Source organism: Sarcophilus harrisii, chromosome 4, assembly GCF_902635505.1.
Source record: "Sarcophilus harrisii chromosome 4, mSarHar1.11, whole genome shotgun sequence".
NCBI lineage: Eukaryota > Metazoa > Chordata > Mammalia > Dasyuromorphia > Dasyuridae > Sarcophilus > Sarcophilus harrisii.
Window position 1 is genome coordinate 361,198,904 of NC_045429.1, and position 1,363 is coordinate 361,200,266.

The following is a 1,363-nucleotide window of genomic DNA, read 5'->3' on the forward strand; positions in this document are numbered from 1 at the left end:
GATTTCAAATCCTGCCTCTATATATATGAATTGAGGAGACAAGTTCTTCTGGGTATTATTTTGTCTTTTGAAAAAAAAAGAAAGAAAAAGATAAATGACCTCTTCAATCAATTCTAGATTTATGTATGATGTATGATTTCATCCATGAAACTGTAAATAATGGAGAGTTAGTGATATATGAAACTTACTGAGTATATTTTTCAATTTTTTAAATTCAGAACAATGAGGATCAATCAGACTTTCCTAGAAGAATTCATCTTCTTTGGATTCTCAGCTTACCTAGAATGGCAAATTGTCCTATTTGTTTGCTTCTTCTTTGTCTACCTTCTTACCCTCACTGGCAACTTGGTCATCATGGCCCTCACGTGGGTGGACCATGCCCTCCATATTCCCATGTACCTCTTTCTTGCTGCCCTTTCCTTCTCTGAAACCTGCTATACATTAGCCATAATCCCCAAAATGCTGATAGACCTGTTGGCCAAGAATAGAAGCATTTCTATCCCAGGTTGTGCCCTCCAGATGTTTTTCTTCCTTGGACTTGGTGGCACCAACTGTATTATCCTTACAGTGATGGGCTTTGATCGGTTCCTGGCCATCTGTCATCCCCTGCGCTACCCCACACTCATGACCAACAAAGCATGTGGGCAACTTGTGGCTTCAGCTTGGATTGGTGGATTCTTTGTTTCCTCAACAGAAACAACACTGATATTTTGGGGATCCTTCTGTGGCCCCAATCTTATCAAACAATTCTTCTGCCACATGAGAGCAGTGACCAAATTGTCCTGTCTAAATAGTTACCTCAAAGAAATTATTGTCACAGTTATTTCAGAGTCTGGTTTGCTGGGGACATTCCTATTTATTATTCTTACATATGTGTTCATTCTCTCTACAGTACTCAAGATCCCCTCAGCTGAGGGGAGAAAAAAGGCTTTCTCTACTTGTGCCTCTCACCTTACTGTAGTCATCATTCACTTTGGATTTGCTGCCATAGTTTACTTAAAGCCAGAGGCACAAGAGGGAGATGATTCCCTGATAACTATCCCCTACACTGTTGTCACACCCTTTCTCAGCCCTATCATTTTCACCCTGAGAAACAAGGACATGAAGAATTCTCTGAAGAGAGTACTAGACAAGAAAGTTGCCTTAACCAAATGATTTTGAGTAGCTACGATTTGCAATAAACATTCAGAACCACTGAATCATTTTCTTATTGCCAGAATTTTTCCTTTTCCCTAAAAATGAGGAAGGGAACAACAGTTTCTGAGATGGTAGGAATTGCATAAATGTGTCCAGCATACTTAAAGGAGGTTTTCCTATTTTTGTAGTCATGAAACCTCTACCTCCTATTGACTATTGGTAGAGA

The 1,363-nt window shown here is 39.5% G+C and overlaps 1 protein-coding gene across 1 annotated transcript; it reads left to right on the top strand.

Annotated features, from left to right (window-relative positions):
• The first annotated feature begins 222 nt into the window (after positions 1–222).
• LOC100918396 (olfactory receptor 10X1-like) lies at positions 223–1,155 on the top strand. Its single transcript, XM_003770703.2, has one exon. The coding sequence runs from the start codon at positions 223–225 to the stop codon at positions 1,153–1,155; it is 933 nt and encodes a 310-aa protein (XP_003770751.2).
• The last annotated feature ends 208 nt before the right edge of the window (positions 1,156–1,363 follow it).

What these genes read in the sequence shown, in the direction of transcription:
- LOC100918396 (XM_003770703.2), top strand. Translation starts at nt 223, where the DNA reads ATGAGGATCAATCAGACTTTCCTAGAAGAATTCATCTTCTTTGGATTC.